This window comes from Mastacembelus armatus, chromosome 17 (genome assembly GCF_900324485.2).
Source record: "Mastacembelus armatus chromosome 17, fMasArm1.2, whole genome shotgun sequence".
Taxonomy (NCBI): domain Eukaryota; kingdom Metazoa; phylum Chordata; class Actinopteri; order Synbranchiformes; family Mastacembelidae; genus Mastacembelus; species Mastacembelus armatus.
In genome coordinates, this window is record NC_046649.1 from 8,980,447 (window position 1) to 9,001,775 (window position 21,329).

General features: G+C 39.4%; 3 protein-coding genes across 4 annotated transcripts; 1 reads left to right on the plus strand and 2 right to left on the minus strand.

Annotated features, from left to right (window-relative positions):
- The first annotated feature begins 44 nt into the window (after positions 1-44).
- aldh9a1b (aldehyde dehydrogenase 9 family, member A1b) lies at positions 45-8,191 on the plus strand. Of its 2 annotated transcripts, XM_026314395.1 has the most exons (12): positions 45-167; positions 394-590; positions 4,149-4,294; positions 4,431-4,560; positions 4,808-4,942; positions 5,364-5,560; positions 5,664-5,804; positions 5,919-6,107; positions 6,205-6,292; positions 6,578-6,719; positions 7,065-7,177; positions 7,509-8,191. In XM_026314395.1, the coding sequence occupies exons 2-12, from the start codon at positions 416-418 to the stop codon at positions 7,601-7,603; spliced, it is 1,551 nt and encodes a 516-aa protein (XP_026170180.1). In that variant the 5' UTR covers positions 45-167; positions 394-415; the 3' UTR covers positions 7,604-8,191. The 2 variants fall into 2 exon arrangements, with proteins under 2 accessions (XP_026170180.1, XP_026170181.1); XM_026314396.1 differs by lacking the exon at positions 4,808-4,942.
- Positions 8,096-10,878, minus strand: zte38 (zebrafish testis-expressed 38). The gene is made up of 12 exons (XM_026314397.2): positions 10,542-10,878; positions 10,156-10,300; positions 9,826-9,889; positions 9,669-9,705; positions 9,542-9,562; positions 9,431-9,457; positions 9,264-9,331; positions 9,025-9,173; positions 8,693-8,925; positions 8,536-8,575; positions 8,417-8,457; positions 8,096-8,281 (listed from the first exon to the last, which is right to left on the minus strand). Exons 1-12 carry the CDS (start codon positions 10,590-10,592, stop codon positions 8,234-8,236), a joined length of 924 nt encoding a protein of 307 aa, XP_026170182.1. The 5' UTR covers positions 10,593-10,878; the 3' UTR covers positions 8,096-8,233.
- Positions 10,879-13,974: 3,096 nt separating this feature from the next.
- Positions 13,975-17,799, minus strand: prdx1 (peroxiredoxin 1). Its single transcript, XM_026314384.1, has 6 exons — positions 17,674-17,799; positions 16,233-16,351; positions 15,864-16,017; positions 15,655-15,777; positions 14,963-15,093; positions 13,975-14,451 (listed from the first exon to the last, which is right to left on the minus strand). The coding sequence occupies exons 2-6, from the start codon at positions 16,336-16,338 to the stop codon at positions 14,369-14,371; spliced, it is 597 nt and encodes a 198-aa protein (XP_026170169.1). The 5' UTR covers positions 16,339-16,351; positions 17,674-17,799; the 3' UTR covers positions 13,975-14,368.
- Positions 17,800-21,329: the final 3,530 nt, after the last annotated feature.

Sequence of the window (21,329 nt, forward strand, 5' to 3'; positions counted from 1 at the left end):
TGACAGTGAAACTATCCAATCGTCTGACAGTGTCAAGGCTGCCCGTTTTAAGCCCCGCCCCCGGTCGATCCTTAGCTAAACAAACGTCCGAGCTGACCGAGACTTAACTGTACTAACCTATATTTAGATTTACTCTTTAAAATCACATTTAATGTGAAGGCCTGTAGGTAAGCACTAGTACAAGATGTGAATAACATAGTGAAACATCACAAATGTGTGAAAATGTGAGGAAAAGTTGGTAGCACAGTTTTGTGCACTTTTAATGTTAGTTGAGTAAAACTCCTGTGATATTTTCTAACGTTGTCGGTTTATAGCGTGATGTTGTTGCAGCAGGTCTATTGTTGCATGGTGTTAACCTACAGAGTGTGTTTTACCGTCTCCGGCTACACGTAGAGCCACAGGGCCTGTGTGAGTTATGCTCCAGAGGCTCGGCCCGTTTATGCGGCGGCCCGCGGGTCAGCTCGCCCCGGTGGTACGAGGCCTTTCGTCGGGGTCGGTGAGCATCAAGGTGCCGCTGAACTTCTGGGCTGGCAAGAGAAGGGCGAGCCACGAGAAATGCATCAAGGAAAATGTTTACGAACCTGCCACAGGTAAAACACACATTTCTCTAATACTTCAAAAAATAGCGTATATCTTCTCCTAAGTTAACTTTGGCTTTTGTTTCGCGAAGACGTCTCTCTGGTTAGTGGTTTAGGAAAACAATATCAGTTATTTTTAGGTCTTATCTAATGTTTTACCTACAGCAAATCTTTACCCTGGGGCAGGGTGTCTAATATTTTAGGCTTTAAATAAGCCAGCCCTTAGATCAAGAATTTCACTAACACTACGAATCAGTCTAAATGTCTGTGTGAAACCAGCCCCCTCCTTGTCCAACCAGTTTCATTGCCCTGGGGAAAGCTCAGTTCTGAAATTATTACTTTCTTACTGGCTCCTCTGTGCTCTGTAGATTTTTAGTCTCATCCATGCTTGTGGCTTAAAACAACTCACTCAATTAGTTAATAACTCATTACAGTCTGGAACATTTCCAAGGGCTTTGAAAATTGCTGTCATCAAGCCTCTCCTGAAGAAGAGCAGTCTCGATGCCATGGTATTGTACAACTACCGGCCCATATCAAACCTGCCGTTTTTAGGCAAAATCATTGAAAAAGTTGTTTACCAACAACTTACTGACTTTCTCATGCTAAACAACTGCTTTGATGATTTTCAGTCAGGATTTAGGCCCCATCACAGCACTGAAACTGCCCTCATCAAGGTGACAAATGACATTCGTCTGAACACCGACGCTGGCAGAGTCTCTGTCTTAGTACTGCTGGATCTAAGTGCTGCTTTCGACACAGTGGACCATGTGATCCTGTTACAAAGGTTAGAGGACTGGATAGGCATCTCTGGTACTGCCCTTAAATGGTTTAAGTCCTATCTTGAAGACAGGAAGTATTTCATTGAAGTTGGTAACTGTGTTTCAGACCAAATGGTGTTGACATGTGGGGTCCCCCAAGGGTCCATCTTGGGACCCCTTTTGTTCAATCTTTACATGTTTCCTTTAGGCCAGTTAATACGCAGCAATAATGTGTCATACCATAACTATGCAGATGACACTCAGATTTACATTTCACTCACAGCTGGTGAATATGGACCAGTCGACTCACTGTGCAGCTGTATTCAACAGATCACTCTGTGGATGCAAAACAACTCTCTGCAAATAAACAGTGGCAAGACTGAAATAATCATCTTTGGGCCTCAGAAACAAAGAGAAAGTGTCAGCAGTCACCTCGAGTCTCTGTCTCTAAAATTTAAAAATCAAGTTAGAAATCTAGGGGTAATCATGGACTCAGACTTGAATTTTAACAGCCACATTAAATCAATAACATCGTCAGCATTTTACCATCTCAAAAACATTGCCAGAATCAAAGGGATCATGTCTAAACCAGACTTGGAAAGACTCATCCATGCTTTTATCTCTAGCAGGTTAGATTACTGTAACGGCCTGTTCACGGGGCTCTCAAAACATGCTGTAAGGCAGCTACAGTACATTCAGAACACTGCTGCTCGGGTCCTGACTAGAACCAGGAAGTACAACCACATTACTCCTGTTCTCAGATCTCTGCATTGGCTTCTTGTCTCTCAGAGAATAGACTTTAAAACAGCACTGCTTGTGTATAAGTCTCTTCATGGCTCAGCACCACATTACATCTCTGACATGCTGATGCCATATGAACCATCTCGAACTCTGAGAACATCAGGGACAGGCCTTCTGCTCGTGCCCAGAGTCAGGACTAAACAGGGAGAAGCAGCGTTTCAGTTATATGCAGCTAAAACCTGGAATAGTCTTCCTGATGTTAGACAAGCCTCATCTCTGGCAATGTTTAAGTCCAAGCTAAAAACCTTTCTTTTTAGTGTGGCATATAACATATGACCAGACTAGCTCTGACAGTGTTTTATCCATTTAACCGATCTATCTGCACTCAGTTTCCTTTAATATTAATTTTTAACTTTTTATTATTATTTATTTTTTCTTTTTTAAAACTGTCTTGTCACTACTTTTGTCCAGTTGGGGGAGACAATCGGACTCACGGTCAGTACTCTTAAGTTGATTAGGTTGGGAACCTTTGATCTAAAGCCAATTGGGTCAGGGACTCAGGGGTTAGGAACAAATCAAGCCAGAAACCTTGGTGTAATCATTGTCTCAGACCTGAATTTTAACAACCACATAAAATCCATCACTAAATCTTCCTATTACCACCTGAAAAAAATCGCTAGAATAAAAGGTTTTCTGTCTATACAAGATGCAGAAAAACTTGTTCACACATTTATCTTCAGTAGGTTAGATTATTGTAATGGTTTGTTCACAGGTCTTAGCAAAAAGTCAATCAGGCAGCTGCAGCTAATCAAGAATGCTGCTGCCAGAGTCCTTACAAACACCAAGAAACTGGACCATATCACACCAGTTCTCAGATCACTACACTGGTTTCCCATTAGTCAAAGGATAGATTTTAAAATTTTATTGCTAGTTTATAAAGCACTAAATGCTTGTGGACCAAAATATATCCAAGATATATTAGTTCCCTATGAGGTTTCCAGACCCCTCAGGTCATCTGGGACAGGTCTATTGTGTGTTCCCAGAACCAGAACCAAACAAAGTGAAGCAGCATTCAGTCACTATGCTCCTCACTTGTGGAACAAACTTCCTGAACACCTGAGGTCTGCTCAAACTGTCAGCTCATTCAAATCTGGACTGAAAACTCTGTTGTTTACTGCTGCCTTCGAATAATTGTTCATCTTTGTTTTCTTAATGTGCTTTTATGTTTTATTTTAATTTACTTTACATGATTTAAATTTATTTTATGTTAAATGTCTTTATTTTTAAATGCTCTTTTCAATGCTTTTAATGCTTTTAATGTAATTATATGCCTTGTAAAGCACTTTGAATTGCGTAGTGTATGAAAGGTGCTATACAAATAAATTTGCCTTTGCCTTTGCCTTTAGGAACCCTGGCGCTTTAGTGTTATCCTTAGAATACGGGTCTAAACAGCTGTAGACTTAAATAAGGGGTTTGGAACCTCCAGCTGTAGTCTACTTGATCCTAGACGTAAGAGTCCGGGACTCAGGATCGTCTCTGCAGATAGTCTGTGTTGAGGTACTTTTAGTCCATCAGGGATGGGACAAACTGAAAGTAGGGGACCCACAAATATGGGTCAGCGTGGTCCGATAGTCGATATCACAAGGGGCAAATATGGTAACAAAGTGGTGGCATGCCTTTTTATTTTTTATTCTTGCTTATGTATTTTTAACCTGTCTTTTATTTCTGTAAAGCACTTTGAATTACTCTGTGTATGAACTGTGCTATATAAATAAACTTGCCTTGCCTTGCCTTAAAATCTCTTATCTGGTTTTGAGCTAGCACACAGCCTCTGTGCAGCCTGCTCTTCAAAGATGCTCCTTATCTCATCACCAGAGTCAATGGAAATAAATCCTCTATACTCTGCAATGGAAATGCCTCTCAAAAAATATTGTGCCCATTGAATCAGTACTAACTAAAAGAACAAACAAAGGCAGATTGCCTTGCAAATACAAAGTAAACCTGTGTGACCAGTTGGCCTTATATGTAATTGTACTTGGCTGTTATCACCATCACATGTTTCACTTTGTAGGGAAAATCTTGTGCCATCTGGAGCCATGTGATGCGGTGGATGTTGACCAGGCTGTAAAGGCTGCCAAGTTGGCCTTTGGCCATTGGAGCAAAATGTCTGGGATGGAGAGGGCGAGGATCATGATTAAAGCTGCCCATATTATTGAGGTGTTTACTCTTTGTGTTGATTTACAGAATATTAGCCACTACCTAAGACGCAAAGAGTGGCCTTAATGTTTTCTACATCCTGATGTGTTTTTACAGTAACTCAATTAAATATATTTGTTCTGGTTTTCATGCACAGAGCAGGAGAGAGGAAATAGCTCAGATGGAGGTGATCGACAATGGGAAGTCCATCACAGAGGCCCGTTTGGATGTGGACTCTGCCAGACTGTGTATAGAGTACTACGCAGGGCTGGCCAACACCCTGGCAGGTTGGTACAAGTCTCAGTTGTTGGTTACATGTTGAAGCCAGAGTCAGGAGGCAAATACAATAACTAATTACCTGGTTTTATCAGAAAGCCAAGATGAATAACATTAATCAACTGGATGTTGACTTTATATTTTAGAAAAACATTTATGCAAAATTTTTAAGATATCTATTATGAGCATCTTTTAAACATGTAACATTTTTTTAACCTTTATTTTACTGTGTTTATGCTTCTGTTGTCACTTGTTAAGGTCAGCACGTCCAGTTGCCAGGAGGATCCTTTGCTTACACACGCAGGGAGCCTTTGGGAGTCTGTGCTGGCATTGGTGCTTGGAATTATCCTTTCCAGATAGCTGCCTGGAAATCCGCTCCAGCCTTGGCCTGTGGTATTTAAGTTGTCAAGACATTAATTATTACCTTTTATAGGCTGGAGCCTATTCCAGCTCTCTTCAGGCAAAAGGCAGGGGTACACCCTGGACAGGTCGCCAGTTTATCGCAGGGCTAGAGCAGCCCTGAAAACATATAACAATTTTCACCAGTAGATGGCACTACACCACCACTACCACCATTAAATAGTTACATCTGTTTCTTTGCACAATTCTTCATAATTTTCTTCTCTGAGATTCACACTTTAGGTGTTAACCCCAAATCACTGTGGCCCAAATGGCTCTATCTTTAATGTTAAACTGTGTCTAGTTTAAAGGATTGTGCAAACTTGACTTATTCTCTTTATAGCCTATTAAGGGAGTAAAACAATATGGGGTTTACTTATTTGTATTTTTTTCTTGTATCTGTCATATAAAACAGGCAACTCCATGGTGTTCAAGCCATCACCGTTAACGCCTGTGACAGCAGTCATGCTGGCAGAGATCTATGCTGAGGCCGGAGCTCCAGAGAGTCTGTTTAGTGTGGTGCAGGGCGGCCAGGAGACTGGCAGCCTGCTCTGCCACCACCCTGATGTGGCTAAGGTGTCATTCACTGGAAGTGTGCCCACAGGAAGGAAGGTCAGATGTAGTGTTAAAGATGCTGTGACTTGTCTTTTTACCTCAGTCTGTGACGAGGTCAGAACCATTGATGGATATTCTTCCCTGTGACTTTGTTTCTCAGATTATGGAAATGGCATCCAAGGGGGTGAAACCTGTGACTCTGGAGCTTGGGGGAAAATCTCCTCTGCTCATATTTCAGGACAGTGATCTTGAGAACGCTGTGAGGGGAGCTCTCATGGCCAATTTCCTGTCTCAAGGCCAGGTAGATTGAGTTTTGAATATTAAAAAGTTGTGTTTTCATCCTTCATGTAGTGACACACTGCCACCATGGGACAAATTTCCTCATGGAAGCTGATTTTTATCAAATGTATCACAGGTTTGCAGCAATGGAACAAGGGTCTTTGTTCATGAAAATATTTTACCCCAGTTTCTGGAAGAGGTGGTGAAGAGGACTCAAAGGATAGAGATAGGAGACCCACTATTAGACAACACTCGAATGGGAGCACTGGTCAGCCAGCCACATCTAGACAAAGTCCTTTCCTTTGTTGATCAAGCAAAGAAAGAGGCAAGACTTTGCCTAATTCATTTTGCTTTATTGTGTCTGTATGTTAATTGGTTTGTTTTGCAGTAACTAGAATTTCCAGATTTCTCGCCGTTTGTAGGGAGCTACAGTGTTGTGTGGGGGTGAACCTTTTGTTCCAACAGATCCCAAACTTAGAGGTGGATACTACATGACTCCATGTGTGTTGGGTAAGACCTCAGTATATCCATCCATCCATTATCTATACCTGCTTATTCCTAACCAGGGACACAGAGATCTGCTGGCGCCTAGACCTCAGTATATTCTTCCATAAATACAGCGTAAAACAGCTGTTTTAGTCTGATCTAAGTCTGATTTAGATCCTCTTCTGATTCTGTCAGCACTACTAATTGTCAAAGAAGACTCGCCGCTGTGTAAATAAGAAGGGTTTAAATAAATAACTTTTAGGTTCCAGAAGTGTAGACACATCCTTGTCCTTTATTCCCCACGTTTAGGTGAATGTAAAGATGAGATGACCTGTGTGAGAGAGGAGATCTTTGGTCCTGTCATGTCTGTATTGTCTTTTGAGACAGAAGAGGAAGTTCTGCAGAGAGCCAATGACACTACCATGGGTCTGGCTGCAGGAGTTTTTACCAGGTACATGTTATGAGGTGATGTAAAGGAACCTAACTAGCAAATTAATGCAGTTTTTAAACTGTAAGAATATGTTTCTGATTAAACTGTATTTAGGCTCAAAGCAACAAAATGCCCAGTAGTTGAAGCAAAAAGGAACCATATCACATATCTCATCATGTTTTCTAAATTTCACCAATAAAAGTTTAATAAAGTTAATCTCATCTCACTTATCATTTGATAAGCCAATAAAGGCATGTGCACATGGTAGCACAGTACTGCAGAGTATTGCAGTATTCCTTGGTGTTTCTACTTGAATATTAAAATACTCAAATCAATGATTTTTACCTTTTGTGTATGTTTGCGTAGAGATGTGAAACGAGCCCATCGTGTGGTTGAAAATCTCAAGGCTGGTTCCTGTTTTATCAACAACTACAATATCACCCCTGTAGAGGTGCCCTTTGGAGGCTTCAAAATGTCAGGTAGTGTTTGTTTTCAGGAGGCCAGGAGCTAAAAGTCAGTTTAGTATCTTTTTATTATTATAAAATCCTTTGGTTTGTTTTTAAGCACTACAGTTGTATTTATGATTTGCATAATTGTAACAGATTTGATTGTGTTTTCAAACTACACTAGAATAGAAACCCAATAATAGTATATGTCTGAAGGTAAAACTATGGATTTTTGCTCCCTTGCCAAGTGTGAAACACTTTCTATAGCTAATCTGATCTCTGTGGAAAGTACTTCCTTATTTCACAATTTAGCTTCACTACTAAGTGAAAGTGGAAGTGAACTGTTGAGCCTTATATTCACCAGGTATAGGGCGGGAGAACGGCCAGGTGACCATTGAATACTATTCCCAGCTGAAGACTGTGTTTGTGGAGATGGGTGATGTGGACAGCCTCTTCTAGGAAACATACATCTAGAGGAAGATAAAGCTGTAACACCACACCAGCGACTGGAAAAATGATGAGAGAACAAGCTCAAATAGTCCTTGATGTGAAGCATGACCTAAATGATTGTGTTAATTAAGCAGAATATTGCTAATTTAACAGGGGGTTTGCAAACACAGAATAACAGTCTGTGCCAAATAGATCTAGTTAACAAATGTTTTTAGTATTTACTGAAGATTGACTGATTTCAGCTACCTCAGAAGAGATCGTTTGTATTTTGTGATGATTTTTTATTTTTTTTGCCTTACTAAATATTTTGCCACTTACATATAGAATTTGTTTTAACTTTTTTGTACAAAACAAGGTGTACAAACTATGCACATACAACGCAAAAATGAAGCACTTATGAAAACAATACTGATTTAATTTATTTAAACTATACGTTCATGTGCGCAATTTGTATAATGTTTTAATTTGAACTGTGACAACTATATTTTGCATTTGTGGTTAAAGCAAATTATCTGAAGAACCTGCCAAACAAAGCACATATTTGTTACATAACATGAATAGTGTTGGTAAATAGTACAATAAAAACAATAAACTGTGGTGTTGTTTCCTTTTTCATTCCAGAGAGAGGGCTTGTCTTGGTTAAATTCTTCTTTTCTTCCTCGCAGGATTTTTGGCAGCTGCACGTTTCTAGCATGGACAAAGAAGTTAATCACCCGCTCAATTTTCATAAACCTCTACTACAGTTATTGGGAGGCTCTAATATCTTGTGGGGTTTTTTTTTCTGTGAGCTTTATGATGAGCACACCTCTAGTACAAATTTACCTTTGCTGCAGGTCTTGCAGGTTTCTTGAACTGTGCAGACTCTGTGTAAAGGAACGTCAACATTGTAAATCCATTGATTAATGTCACAGTTTTGTAACAATGGAAGCACATAGACTTACCATCTTCAGAGGGTAGATCCTCTTCATCATTATGAGGATCCTGTAACTGTAAGTGTGTAACAATAATAAATTTACAACAATGTGCATTAAATTGAAAAGCTCTGTTATGACTTTAGTGAAAGTGAAACCACTTAAATGACCATCTTATTGGACCCACCTTGAGTGTTTCCCTCTGAGAAGGATTTTTCTGTGACACTTGCTTGGCCTCCTTCACACGGTTTCCTTCCTGAATTTTCTCCAGTCTGTCCTGTTCAGCTGACACACGAACTTTGAAGCTGTGGAAGTTTGTATTCACCTCACCCAAGGTGAACAGCACTGCCGTGCCTTCAAAATACAGGCTGTCACATTCACCCTCCTTGAAGCCTGGAGGTTCATAGTCTGCAGGGGTAACTTTGAAAAGAGAGTAACACCAGATGTTCTCACTGTGCAAACCAAAAAATAACTAGATTCTTAATTTATTCTTTGAATCGTGCTGGTAATGTGTCCTACTGTCATCATAATAGTAGAGCTTCATAGTGAGGTAGACGTTGTTGGGAAGGGCATTCATGTTCTGCATAAGTAGGAAAAGCTTCCTGATCAGCAGCACCGATGCTCTCTTTGTGTCCTCCAGCGTCACCTGCATCTTCACATCGTTGTTCCTATGGATTCATGAAGGTTGTATCAGTATCAGTTCATCTGTGAATGGCCTGCCTATGTAACATATGCAATCACAGTATGTCCAGCCAAACCTGAATATGTCCACCTGTGGTCCCTTCTCACTGTATCTGAATTTAAACTGGTAGGACTCAATAATACACTGCAAAAAGAAAATTAAATTGTTCTTTTTTTTAATTATACTTTTACAAATTCTGCCAAGTGTGTGTTTCTGTTTTCAGTACTTTAAGAGAAAACTTACATCAGGCTCATCTGGATTGGTGTAGACCTAGATTGCAATAACATATACAGTAATTATAAGCTTTGTGTTAACTATAAGCTAAATGTTTCTGTACTGACTTGATTTACTTACCCCAATAAACACAATCTGGAGCTGTAAAATGAACACCGGAGTAAAGCAGTAAAAACAGCAGGAATGTTGATCAACGTGGCAGAGCAGATAAAATATTAGCTATATATTAATGGATGCATTAACTTACATATTGTTTCTCTAAAGCATCAAAACAGCCCATTATCCTGAAACAAACAAGATTGTGGAAGATACAAACATTAATTGGGGAAGAGAATTAATTACTTTGAGCCACCAAGTGCTGATTATTAATCCAGATTCTCCATTTTAAGGAATACTATGATTACCATTTCACAACTTTGCTGGCACCAGGGATGGCACAGTCTTCACGCAAAACTTTGATGCACGAATCTGGTATAATGGCAAACAAATGACAAAACACAGAATTTACAGATTTATTTCTGTGTAACTATATTTGCCATGTTTCTACATGTTATTCCCCCGTTTATTGGGTATTATTGGTTCCAAAACAGCTTTAATTACTGTGCAAATCCTGTGAAGTGACCAATACATGAAAATGCCTTTTTTTTCCTTAACCTTCCTTTCCTTGTCTGGAAAACATGGCTCACAAAGTACATATTATTGCTGTGTTGTTATTTATTGTTATTCGTCTTCACCCTCTAGATATCTGGATCTGTAGGCATCCTCCGGGAAAATCCCTCTAAGGTAGGTGATGTAGGAGACCGCCACTGCCATCATCCTCTCGACGAAGACAAGGGACTCCTCCTTGGTTTTCAAGTCGTTCATGAATAATTCGGTCCACTTTAAAATTGAAACACAGGTGTTTTAAAAATTACTAACACCTTAGGCAACGTCCAGGACATTTTACTACTACTACTACTAATACTGCTACTACTATTACTACTATTACTGCTGCTACTTTGGCCACACGATGGCGCAGTTTGCTGCCGACGTTAAAAAAGCAGTAAAGACACGATAAGCAGACTCATGAAAATAAAAACAAATTGAATAAAGAGAATATATTTAGATAGTGTGTCCAAACCTCAGATGTTTCCTGTTTTCTCTTCTTGATGCATGTCTTCACAGCTGCCATGTTTGTCTTTGCTGTTACCGACGCAGTTAGCTAGATAACGTTAGCTGCTGCTAATTATTGCGCGCTAATGCTTCGCAGCTAACAAGTTTAGCTAATTAAAGTATTTGATCCCAGTTAATCCCAGAACCACCACAGTATTATTAGTGACACTTTCCTAATAAACGTATATTAATATTTTGAAGCCAGGTTCAATAGTTAGAATACGGTCTATACTTAGCTACTGTTATGGTCAGTCTTTCCCGCCGAAATGCGTCCTCAACCATGATGTGCTGTCCACTGTTAGTGTATCAGTCCACTGTCGTGTATTAGTCTACTAGTGTATCAGTCCACTGTTAGTGTATCAGTCCACTGTCGTGTATTAGTCTACTAGTGTATCAGTCCACTGTTAGTGTATCAGTCCACTGTTAGTGTATCAGTCCACTGTCGTGTATTAGTCTACTAGTGTATCAGTCCACTGTCGTGTATCAGTCCACTGTAGTGTATTAGTCTACTAGTGTATCAGTCCACTGTTAGTGTATCAGTCCACTGTTAGTGTATCAGTCCACTGTCGTGTATTAGTCTACTAGTGTATCAGTCCACTGTTAGTGTATCAGTCCACTGTCGTGTATCAGTCCACTGTCGTGTATCAGTCCACTGTCGTGTATTAGTCTACTAGTGTATCAGTCCACTGTCGTGTATCAGTCCACTGTCGTGTATCAGTCCACTGTTAGTGTATTAGTCTACTAGTGTATCAGTCCACTGTCGTGTATTAGTCCACTGTCGTGTATCAGTCCACTGTCGTGTATCAGTCCACTGTAGTGTATTAGTCTACTAGTGTATCAGTCCACTGTAGTGTATTAGTCTACTGTTAGTGTATCAGTCCACTGTAGTGTATTAGTCTACTAGTGTATCAGTCCACTGTCGTGTATCAGTCCACTGTTAGTGTATTAGTCTACTAGTGTATCAGTCCACTGTAGTGTATTAGTCTACTGTTAGTGTATCAGTCCACTGTAGTGTATTAGTCTACTAGTGTATCAGTCCACTGTCGTGTATCAGTCCACTGTTAGTGTATTAGTCTACTAGTGTCAGTCCACTGTTAGTGTATTAGTCTACTAGTGTATCAGTCCACTGTTAGTGTATTAGTCTACTAGTGTATCAGTCCACTGTAGTGTATTAGTCTACTAGTGTATCAGTCCACTGTTAGTGTATTAGTCTACTAGTGTATCAGTCCACTGTTAGTGTATTAGTCTACTAGTGTATCAGTCCACTGTAGTGTATTAGTCTACTAGTGTATCAGTCCACTGTCGTGTATCAGTCCACTGTAGTGTATTAGTCTACTAGTGTATCAGTCCACTGTCGTGTATCAGTCCACTGTCGTGTATTAGTCTACTAGTGTATCAGTCCACTGTTAGTGTATCAGTCCACTGTAGTGTATTAGTCTACTAGTGTATCAGTCCACTGTCGTGTATCAGTCCACTGTCGTGTATCAGTCCACTGTTAGTGTATCAGTCCACTGTAGTGTATTAGTCTACTAGTGTATCAGTCCACTGTCATGTATCAGTCCACTGTAGTGTATTAGTCTACTAGTGTATCAGTCCACTGTCGTGTATCAGTCCACTGTTAGTGTATTAGTCCACTGTAGTGTATTAGTCTACTAGTGTATCAGTCCACTGTTAGTGTATTAGTCTACTAGTGTATCAGTCCACTGTCGTGTATTAGTCTACTAGTGTATCAGTCCACTGTCGTGTATTAGTCTACTAGTGTATCAGTCCACTGTCGTGTATCAGTCCAGTTAGTGTATTAGTACACTAGAGTATTAGTCCACTGTTAGTGTATTAGTACACTATGTATTAGTACACTGTTAGTGTGTTAGTACACTAGTGTGTTAGTACACTGTTAGTGTATTAGTACACTGTTAGTGTATTAGTACAACTCAGTAAAACTCAGTAACACTGTGTTTCTGTCTCTGTATGTGCATGTAGTGAAATTTGTGTGTGTGTGTGCGTAAGACAGAGAAAGAGTAGCCTTAGCAACAAGTAGACTAATTAGGCTATTCCTCCTCAGACTCGAAATTGTGGCAAATATAAATGGCTCCACCTGCAGTGCAGGCCTCGTGAGCCCATGCTATACATTGCCAGCACTGCAACCAAACCTCTCCTGGTTTTGAGTAGGTCCCCAAACAAAGCAAAAGTCATCTTCTTTGTCTGAGTCCTTGTCTATGTTTTTTTGTTTTTTTCCCTTTTGTTGGTTGTGCTTTCATTCAGCTTTCTCCTGGCTTTATGGGGTCTCTTTTCCAGATCAAGTGCCTGTTTCTCTGGGGTGTTTGTAAGGATAGCTGTCTTTCGTTTTCTCTTCCCTTTTGAGACTTGTCTTGGTCCTGCTTTTGGGTGAGGCCGTTGTGTGTCAGGTGAGAAATCTATACTTGAATTTGGCACTGGTGCAGATATGGCAGGAGCTGCCAGCACAGGTGGCAGTGGTGGGTCAGAAGCAGATGGAGACAGGGCAGGCAGAGTGGGTTGGTCTGGTGGAGCAGCAGAAGATGGACGGTCAGTCACCAGAGAAGATGCAAAGTCAGCATCTTGGAAGGCCTCTCGATTAAATGGCCAAATATCAGTGCACCTGAATCCTGACTGCACATTGGCTGGTGTTGCTGCCAAAGGAAAGGCCAACCTAACAGTGACAGACTGTTAGGTTGGCCAGACAGTGGTGAGACCAGCAATGTTGTCTGGTTTAGAGACAGTGGCACTGAGAAAAAGACAGGAGGCAGAGCTGGAGGTAGCAGAGCTGAAGATGTTGAGGTTCTCTCTGGGAGTGACGAGGATGGATAGGATCAGGAATGAGGACATCAGAGGGACAGCTCATGTTAGATGTTTTGGAGAAAAAGCCAGGGAAGCCAGATTGAGATGGTTTGGACATGTTCAGAGGAGGGACAGTGAATACATTGGTAAAAGGATGCTGAGGTTAGAGCTGCCAGGAAGGAGGCCTAGAGGAAGACCAAAGAGGAGGTTCTTGGATGTAGTGAAGGAGGACATGAGGATAGTTGGTGTGGGTGAGGAGGATACAGAGGATAGGGTTAAATGGAGGCAGATGATTCGCTGTGGCTTTTACTTTTTGGTACATTTGGCTGCTGCTACTTAAGTGAATGCATACTTTTACTTATAACAAGATATTACTACACTGTGGTATTTATACTTTTACTTAACTAAAGGATCACAGTACTTCCAATACCGACTACAACTGTTCAATGAGATAACAGATATAAATCATGGTAAACCTGTTTTGGTGCTATGTCATTTTTAAAGTATGAGTCATTAAAAGAATTCAACATGTGCCTGACTTGATAATACTTATTGCCCTTAAAGCTGCACTAGCATTTCACCACATATTTAATTAACCCAAAATCTGAAAGGAATTCTCTGTATTCTTTATTGAATGAAATAATATGTGTTCACTGTTTAAAAAAGGACAACATAACAGGGAGAGGTGACTGCGGCTTAACTCCAAGCAAAAATGTTTGTACGGTCCACTGTATCTAAGGAATGACATAACGTGATAGACAAACATTTAGCTCTACAAAACAGAATTTGTTACCACAACAGTAATACAGTTATCTAGTTTGGTCATTTGTGCACTATTCACTCTACAGACAACAGAACACACACAGTATGTTGACCACAAAAAGTGTCTCCTAACCATTCCTCCACCAGCACAGCAGCTGACTTAAATATTGTTCTCTGGAAGTGTAATCTCTAAATGGAATCTCCTACAGCAGGCAGCAGAACCTGGCCCTGCGATTATTAGTGCTTGGAGAAGTAGTCTTTGCTCTTCTGGACATCAGGTTTGATGGACTCACTTCCTGGTTTCCAGCCAGCTGGGCAGACTGAAAAGATAAGTCTTTAATGAGTCCCGGCCTGGTAGATTAAACAGTAAAGATAGATAACCTATATGACACATACATTAAATTACTTCTAGTGCTTTGGGTTGAAAGCCTGTATTGGCTGCATAATGTAAAATTTATTTGTGCCAGACCATGCTCAATTTATTACCTTCCTTTATCTCGACAATAATTTCTCTGCTGATTGTAAAGTTTCTGTGAACACTTTGCACTGTTACTGTCATTAAACTTTAAAAATTAACGTCTTCATGGTCTTTGCTCTCTCTGACTTAAGTAATGCAAATTCTTTTTAGAAGCCTATAGCAATTTTGAATACAAATAATGTGATTAGAAGTGTATGAGCAATATAGGAACAATTAATGATCAATATCTGACAATGCCACATTTCAAACTATCTTTTAGAAAATCTGTAACATAGAACAATAATGGTTATGTGCAATAAGTCACAAGTATCATGGTGACATTACAGAGCCATAGAACTGCAGCGATAACTTACCTTCTCCATGCTTGTCAGTAAACTGAAAGGCTTGGACCAAACGCAGGGTCTCGTCAACAGACCGCCCAACTGGGAGGTCATTGATGGTGATCTGTCTGAGGATGCCTTTGTCGTCAATGATGAACAGACCCCTGAAGTAGTGAGAAAGTACAGTTCATGAGTCTCTTAAACCCGAAAAGGCATTTTTACTTTGCCCAGAGTACATATGTTAAATAATCATGCCCCTCACACCTTTACAACATTATAAAGATGGTGTCTATCTTAACAATTTTCTATAACTTCCTAAAACTTTTACTCCAACGTGCACACCCACTTCATGGCTACCTGTGCAAAAGTGAGAGCAGAACCAGGCATTGCGTCATTATACTTCTCTCGTTAGCTCACCTTTGTCATTTGTTACACAACTATTCACTTTTAATGGCAAGAGCTGAGTGCAATGCCTTCCAGTGTTGCCATTCGTCTTCAGAACTAGTTCTGAGAGAGACCAGCCCCAAGATCAGCTCTCGAAAACAGCAGCAATGCCAGTAAAATCTATGTTCTCCAACTCACTGCCTGAAACATATCTGTGGTGGTGCTTTTACTTTAACATCTGCCTCTAAAAGCAGAAGCAAGAGCATCTAAAATTGGCTTCATTTGTTCTAATTTCCATGGACACATACTGAAACAGCACAACCCAACATTGTAAAACCCACCTGTATGCAATGCCTTCATCTGCCTTCAGGACACCATAATCTGTAGAGATGGTGCGACGTATGTCAGATACCAAGGGAATCTTCATGGTGCCCAGACCACCCTCCTTACGTGGGGTGTTGGTCCTTTAACACAAAAAAATGTAAGAGATTTACAAAAGTCAATGCACACAATTGCATGTGTTTAAAATATAAAGTCTTTTTTTAACTACCATGCAAAATGGGAGAAGTGTGAGTCAACTGAGGCAGCGATGACCTCACAGCCGATTTTCCTGAATTCATCAGCAGCATCACTGAAAGCAATGATCTCAGTTGGACAAACAAATGTGAAGTCCAGTGGATAGAAGAAGAAGACCAAATATTTCCCTGCAAAGGTAAAAACAAACAAGGCCAGTGAGTTTGTCATGTGACAATGTGCTTATGGTAATTACAGCCTAATTACTGCCTGTCTTCAGTAGTGCAAATAAATGCACATTTAAGACACTTTAGAACCACAAAGCAATGAATAGCAGTCCAAAAGAGTGTGCCATCAAAGCATGTCCTTCACCCCTACAGAAGATGAGACGTGGGTTGAGGTATACCTCTGTAGTCCGACAGCTTCAGGTCTTTGAACTCTCCATCCGGCATCACCGCTTTGGCTGTGAAGTCTGGGGCCAGCTTTCCAATTTGTGCATTGCCTGCAGCCATCTTCAGTTTGACTCTATCACAGAAGGACAACAGTTTATGGATTATATTTTCTTCCAATTATTTTCTGTGTGTGAAGTCATAGACACATCATAAGCCTTTCCTCAGTCACAGGACAAGGTAACAAAGGAAGCAATGATTAATAATCTGAGTTCCAGTACATTTAGCAGATGTGCTACCACACAGTCAATTTTGTTATGAAAAAATAAATGTAAAATAGCATTTTAAAGTATGTTAAAAAAGCAATATATTACCTGGCGTAATGAGGTTTAAGCAGACAATTACATTAGATTTGTTTATAAAGATAAAGAGCTGATTGATTTAATACTCAACAGAAAATTAAATTTGATAACAGACTGATCATCATTCAAGCAGCAATGCCACACCTTCTGCTGTGCCAGCTTCAGATATAGTGCAAATATTTGTTCCTCTTTGTTTTACATGATATTAAACTAAGTTTTTACTCCTGTTAGGAACCAAATATATCTGGTGACATCCTTTAATAAACAGATTTTTGCTGTTCTAGAGACAAAACAATTAAGCTGCAAATTTTTAAAATTAGTAATTAGCCCTAGGGATTAAGGAAATAAAATGTAGACATAATGAGTGGCATAATCAGTCTTATGGCATTATTACAAATATTGTATATATAATTTAATAAAACATGCTAGTACTATTGTCAGTATACTAATACAAAATAAAATAAATATAAAACATTTATGAGAATGGAAAAATACCTAAAACAGTGCATTGAACACTGTAAAATAATATGAAACCAACATAATGATCAAGAAAAGATGAAGAAAAAGAAAAGATTTATGATAAAATGAAAACTTCATACCACAGATTTATATCTGATGTAGGCTTTTAAAGACATTTGAACTGGAAACACACAAACCATTTCCACTTGGTCTGTGTAAACTCACAGGTGTTTCCGCTTATGAATATGTAACAATGAAATTAGTTTTTGTTATTAGTACGTAACAAATAACATTACTGTTTTTAACTTTAGGTCACATTTTCAATTCTTTGGTCAAGGTGAAACTACTGGTTATTTCACTAACTTAGCCACCAAGTGAAGCAATAAAAGTGTCGAAAGTTTCTCGGGACTTGAGCTGAGAGCAACCTAAAAAGTTGTCGTTGTTTGGTGTCGGTGGAAAGTTTTCACTTAAGAGAAACAAACTATCGTCGAAATAATATTTTCCCTCAGTATAGATCGACCCACCTGTTGAACTGTGAATGAACCGAATATCAGGACTCTCAAGACAAACGAAAGACGAATTTAAAGTGTAAGACACGCAGAGCAAGACAGAAATAAAGGTATTTGGTCCAACATACCTCAGTTTTGCCCACAGCGCTGACACGGGAGCGAGAAGTGCAGGAGCGGATCGGCGCGATGGGGATATATATAGTGAGGGACACTTCTCGCGATAACACGGGTGAGCTCAGCCCTTTTCAGCCCAGTCCTCCAAAGCAAACCACTACACGGCATGACTTTGCATTTTTCCGTGTCACTTCTGTGGGAATGTTCACGCTGTTGTGAAATCAGTTCAAACTTCTTTTTCAAAGTTTAATTTAATCATCCCAGAGGGACATGTGTAGCTATATTTCACCCACCTAAACCATCTGGGAGCAGAAGACAACTTTCAGATCAATCCTGCAGCCACTTTTGATGCATAACCCTGAATTATTCATCTAAGTCTCAAATCATGAGGTTTCATCATATGACTCACCCTCTTTGAGGATGTGAAGCCACTCAAATGCATGGACATGAACAGATATTAACACCTTCACATAGCTGCTACAACCTCATCTTTACCTTCTTACAGCCTTAGTAATCCATCCATCCATTTTCTATACCCGCTTTTCCTGGCTCAGGGTCACGGGGATCTGCTGGAGCCTATCCCAGCCTTAGTAATGATTTACTAATTAACTTTACTATGAAGGAAATAAATGCTTTGTTTTAAATATGACACACCGTTGTCAAACTAGGTCAAATACTTTATATTTCTGCAGTGCAACAGTGAATTGTCATCAAAAAAGCCCCCATGCTAATAACAGAATCAACAGTTGCCCAACACAGATACAAACATGTATTTTTGCTAGACAGTGATTTAGTGGCACTTCTCTCCTCCATGTTTCCCATAATGTAACAAGCAAACGATTGTGTATTTACAGCAGGTGGACTACCAGGTGGTGTGTGTTGCGACATCTTGTACTTATCCTGTGGGCTGCAGATGGCATCTTTCATTCTCATTTCCTCCTCACCACGGTTATATTGACTTAATTACTAGGCTGAGGAACACCACCCTTTGTATGTGCATATTCACACTGCCAGCAGTTTTTGTAGATTAATGAAAATGTTAACTATTTCCAGTTTTAACAGAAAAATAACATACATGTGTAATTTGTTAATTATGTGTTTAAGATGCAACATAGTGCTTGTTTAAATCAGCCTACAGCCTGGCTTGTGTTGCTTCTAATCAAATATTTGTAAAAACTTTTGGTGACATTCAGTAAGTGATAGTTTGCTGGGAGGAATTATCCTGTTGGCTGGTTATGGTATATAAGTCTTTCCCCTTTAATGATTGACTACAGTCCTGATGTAGTCACACTGAGAGGTGGTATCATATCTGCTGACTCCACAGCACAGATATTAAGAGTCAGGAGAATCACTTTCTTATTATATGCAATCAATCACAACATAGTTTAACATGTATAATTTTTAGAGCATGTATTAATCTAATTTTTTCCCTGACCAGAGTCAAGTGTTTACTTCAGACTGCTGGACAAAAGTGTAATGCTCTGACAACTAACCAGGAAGAGCCAAACATATTTTCTATGTAACACCTGCGTCTAATATAATGTATGTGTGACAACAAGGCTTGTGGGGAACAATTACTACACTTCAACAAGAGCAAGAACAACAAAGAGGAAGTGAGGCTGCTTTCACAGACCCACATACTTTATCATTTTAAGTTGCAGTGCTGATGTGCACCTGGCAAGAGTTTTATGGTAGACCTATTCAACTGAAGGGGATTATCTTTTTTAAAAAACAAATCAAATATGCAAATATAGATCCAGATTCAATTCACAAAATTAAGCTCTTTATATGTTTTCAAATTATGATCAGTAAAAAGAGGAACCTGTAATGCTTTTCACATAATGTCCATGTAACCTGGGCAGACAGAGGCTGTATCTGCTCCAGCAGCCCCTCCAGTGTGCCTCCTTTATCTGCTGTCACTGTGTCTTTGCATGCTGTTGCCATGGGTACTGCATCAAGGGCCAGATAAGAGGGGGCCACACAATCACCTCCTGCTCCAAACACCATAATGGGCTAGTGATCAAACGTTGTCCTGTGTTCATCTCCTGTCCCATAATATGCCCATAATTATTGCATTTGTTCCACTGCTGATTCCTAAGCAACTGGATGTTTGAAGGGCTCTTATGTGTCCATCAACCTGGTCACATTCAGCCCTGCAAAATATGAAAACACGTCTTTGAACAGATGACTGTGCTTATATGCACTGCTATTAGTTTTCCTGCCAGGGGTTAGATGAGAAGTTTGATACAACTATTACAAGTGCAATAAACATCTGGCTTAGCATTAGCAGCTGGAGGGCTTAGATTAGTATATTTTAGTGCATAACTTTAGTATCCAGTGTGAATAAAGGAATAAAATAAAATATGTTTGGTGCTGTACTTCCTGCTATATTGTTCATATTAAATTTGGATCTCTAATATAGTGCAATTAGTCTATAGAGAAGAAAGTGAAAAATTGACTAATACAAAACAAAGGGAACAGCATTAAATAATTTTATAAATTTATTATTGTTCAGTTATATGATATTATTTGAGACATTTTGTTTGCTAAGAAAGCAAACAAGTATTTTCCAAGATGTTGAACTATTTCAAGCTACACTCCTGTCTCTTTAACAAGATACACTTTTATAAGGCAAGAGATCAGACAGGTTCATGACAAACTACAAAAGGTCTTATGTAAAGCCCCAAACCCACTCCATTTCTGCCTTTACCTGAAAAAACTCGCCCAAAACATTTGAATGATGCTGCTCAGTGAATTAATACTGAACTGACTAAGGTATGAAGTGCACTGTTGGTAGACTTCACTGTTAAAGCAGTTATGAGAGTGTGAGGTGGGAATTGAGAAGGATTGACTCAGTATGAGGTCGACTGGGTGCCAGGTCCAAACTTGCCGTGATGAGGCAGAGACACAGTGGAGTCAGCAAGAGCACAGAGGGGAGCTGGACAATCCCTGCTCCTCACAGCAGGACATGACAGCAGCATGTAATCACACACACACACACACACACACACACACACACACACACACACACACATGCACATATCAGCAGAACCTCAATTTTAGCAGCTGTCTTCATTTTCATTTATGCTTATTTAATAAAACACTGGCATGCAAAAGTAGTAGTAGTACTAGTAATTATGGAAACACAAAATGTTCAGTAATGACTAAATAAAAGTATAAATAAGAAAATAATAATTATATCAATAAATACAAACAATACATACTATAACCATGATATTATATGAAATCTATTCTTTTAACTTACCATTAACTTACCATGAAATTTTATTTCAACCACTTCTTTACAAGGGTATTGTAGGTTCTTTTTGCTTAATCACTACACTACCCACTTTTTATGACACCCAAATAAACAATGTTGAAAAAACACAGGCAACAATGACAAGATAAAGCCATGTAAAGATGATGATATGATGATAAAGACCATAAAGGCCTAAACTCTCAAATGAGGAGAGAGTTAGACAACTCTATTGATCAGAGGTGCTGCTTTTGCTCATTCCCCTCTGGGGATTAATGAAATTCATTTTATCTCATTTCATGTCATCTCATCTCATGTAATCTAATCTAATCTCATCTCATCTCATGTATACAGTAGCAGTAGTACAAGTAGAAGCAGGATTAGTAATATGTAAAATAGTAGCATTTAAAGTAG